At 37.7% G+C, this 1,200-nt stretch overlaps 1 protein-coding gene across 1 annotated transcript in view; it reads right to left on the bottom strand.

The window, feature by feature from the left end:
* DOCK4 (dedicator of cytokinesis 4) overlaps positions 1–1,200 on the bottom strand; it is a 149,224-nt gene that overhangs the window by 118,791 nt on the left and 29,233 nt on the right. The window contains 1 exon segment of the mRNA XM_017733117.1: positions 551–683. Coding sequence (XP_017588606.1) covers positions 551–683 — 133 coding nt within the window.

Raw genomic sequence — 1,200 nt, 5'->3', positions numbered from 1 at the left:
AGAAAATTGCACTTTCTTCCAATTGCTATCAGCCAAAATACACTATTTAATCAAGCATTCATTTTTAAATCTACTTTTGATTTTTCATTCTCCAGCACTAACTGCCTTTTATATTTTTGTTATTCCCATTATATAGTTGCTTCATTTCACAAAAAGATACTCTGCCTGCTTTTTTTCTGTAGTTACAAAGTACTTCCACAAGATGCCTAGGCAGCACAAGGCACTTAAATAAGTCCTAAAAGCACTTTATGTTACCATAGTAAGAGAGTTCCAGAATAATGTTAAAAATGCCAAAACATACACCAATACCTAAAAAGATGCAGCCTTTATCTTTAATATCATCCCACTTTATAAACACACCTGTAGAACTAGCCAAAATTTCCACACTATGATAAAAAAAACCCAAAAAAACAAAAAAAAACAGCTACTGTGCATTTTTGGAACAGAAAGGAGGTAGAGCTATTTACTCACACTGCACTTAACCCCACTGATTCTGATGCAAAATGACTCTAAGGTACTTTCAAAAATTAAGGAAAAAACCATTTCTTACATGTAGACTTTTAAGACGAGGTCATCCTTTGAATCTCCTGCCAGCAAATCTGCAATACTGAGAACTGCACAGCCAAAGGGCCGTCTATATTGTACATTGCAGGCATTTTTCTTTTCTCCAGCTCCCATTCGTCCTGCCAAACAAAACACATATTTGATGCATAATCCATGGAACTGCTCTCCAAACGAGGCAGCAAGCAATCCAGCTCAGACAATGCCAAGTATACTCTCGTTGGGAACCTGATCCATCTTTATACTACACTCAGATAACAAATGGTACAGCAAGCCCACTCAATATGTGGTGATCTTGAAAGGTCTCAGACCAGAGCTTCTCCTCATCCTCTCATGACCCCCACTCAACAAACACCCACTTTGTAATACCCAGTCATAGAAACCTCATGACACCATCAAATTAAATTTAGAGCTCAGACATGACAGTGTTCAACATTCACAGTCTCGTAAGAATTATTTTACTGTGCCTGTTGCTACCCATCATTTATGTGAGAGGTGTTGTGATTGAGCCATTACAATTTAGTAATCAAATGCTGTTTCCTTATAGGCAACTGGAAAGCAAGGAGATAACTGACCAGTTGCAGAAGAATGAAGAAGAAGAGATGAAACACAGGGAGAAAAGATGACAAAGAGCAGAAG

The sequence above is a fragment of the Corvus brachyrhynchos genome, unplaced genomic scaffold, assembly GCF_000691975.1.
Source record: "Corvus brachyrhynchos isolate BGI_N302 unplaced genomic scaffold, ASM69197v1 scaffold32, whole genome shotgun sequence".
Taxonomy (NCBI): Eukaryota; Metazoa; Chordata; class Aves; order Passeriformes; family Corvidae; genus Corvus; species Corvus brachyrhynchos.
This window is presented reverse-complemented; position numbering and strand designations above follow the sequence as displayed.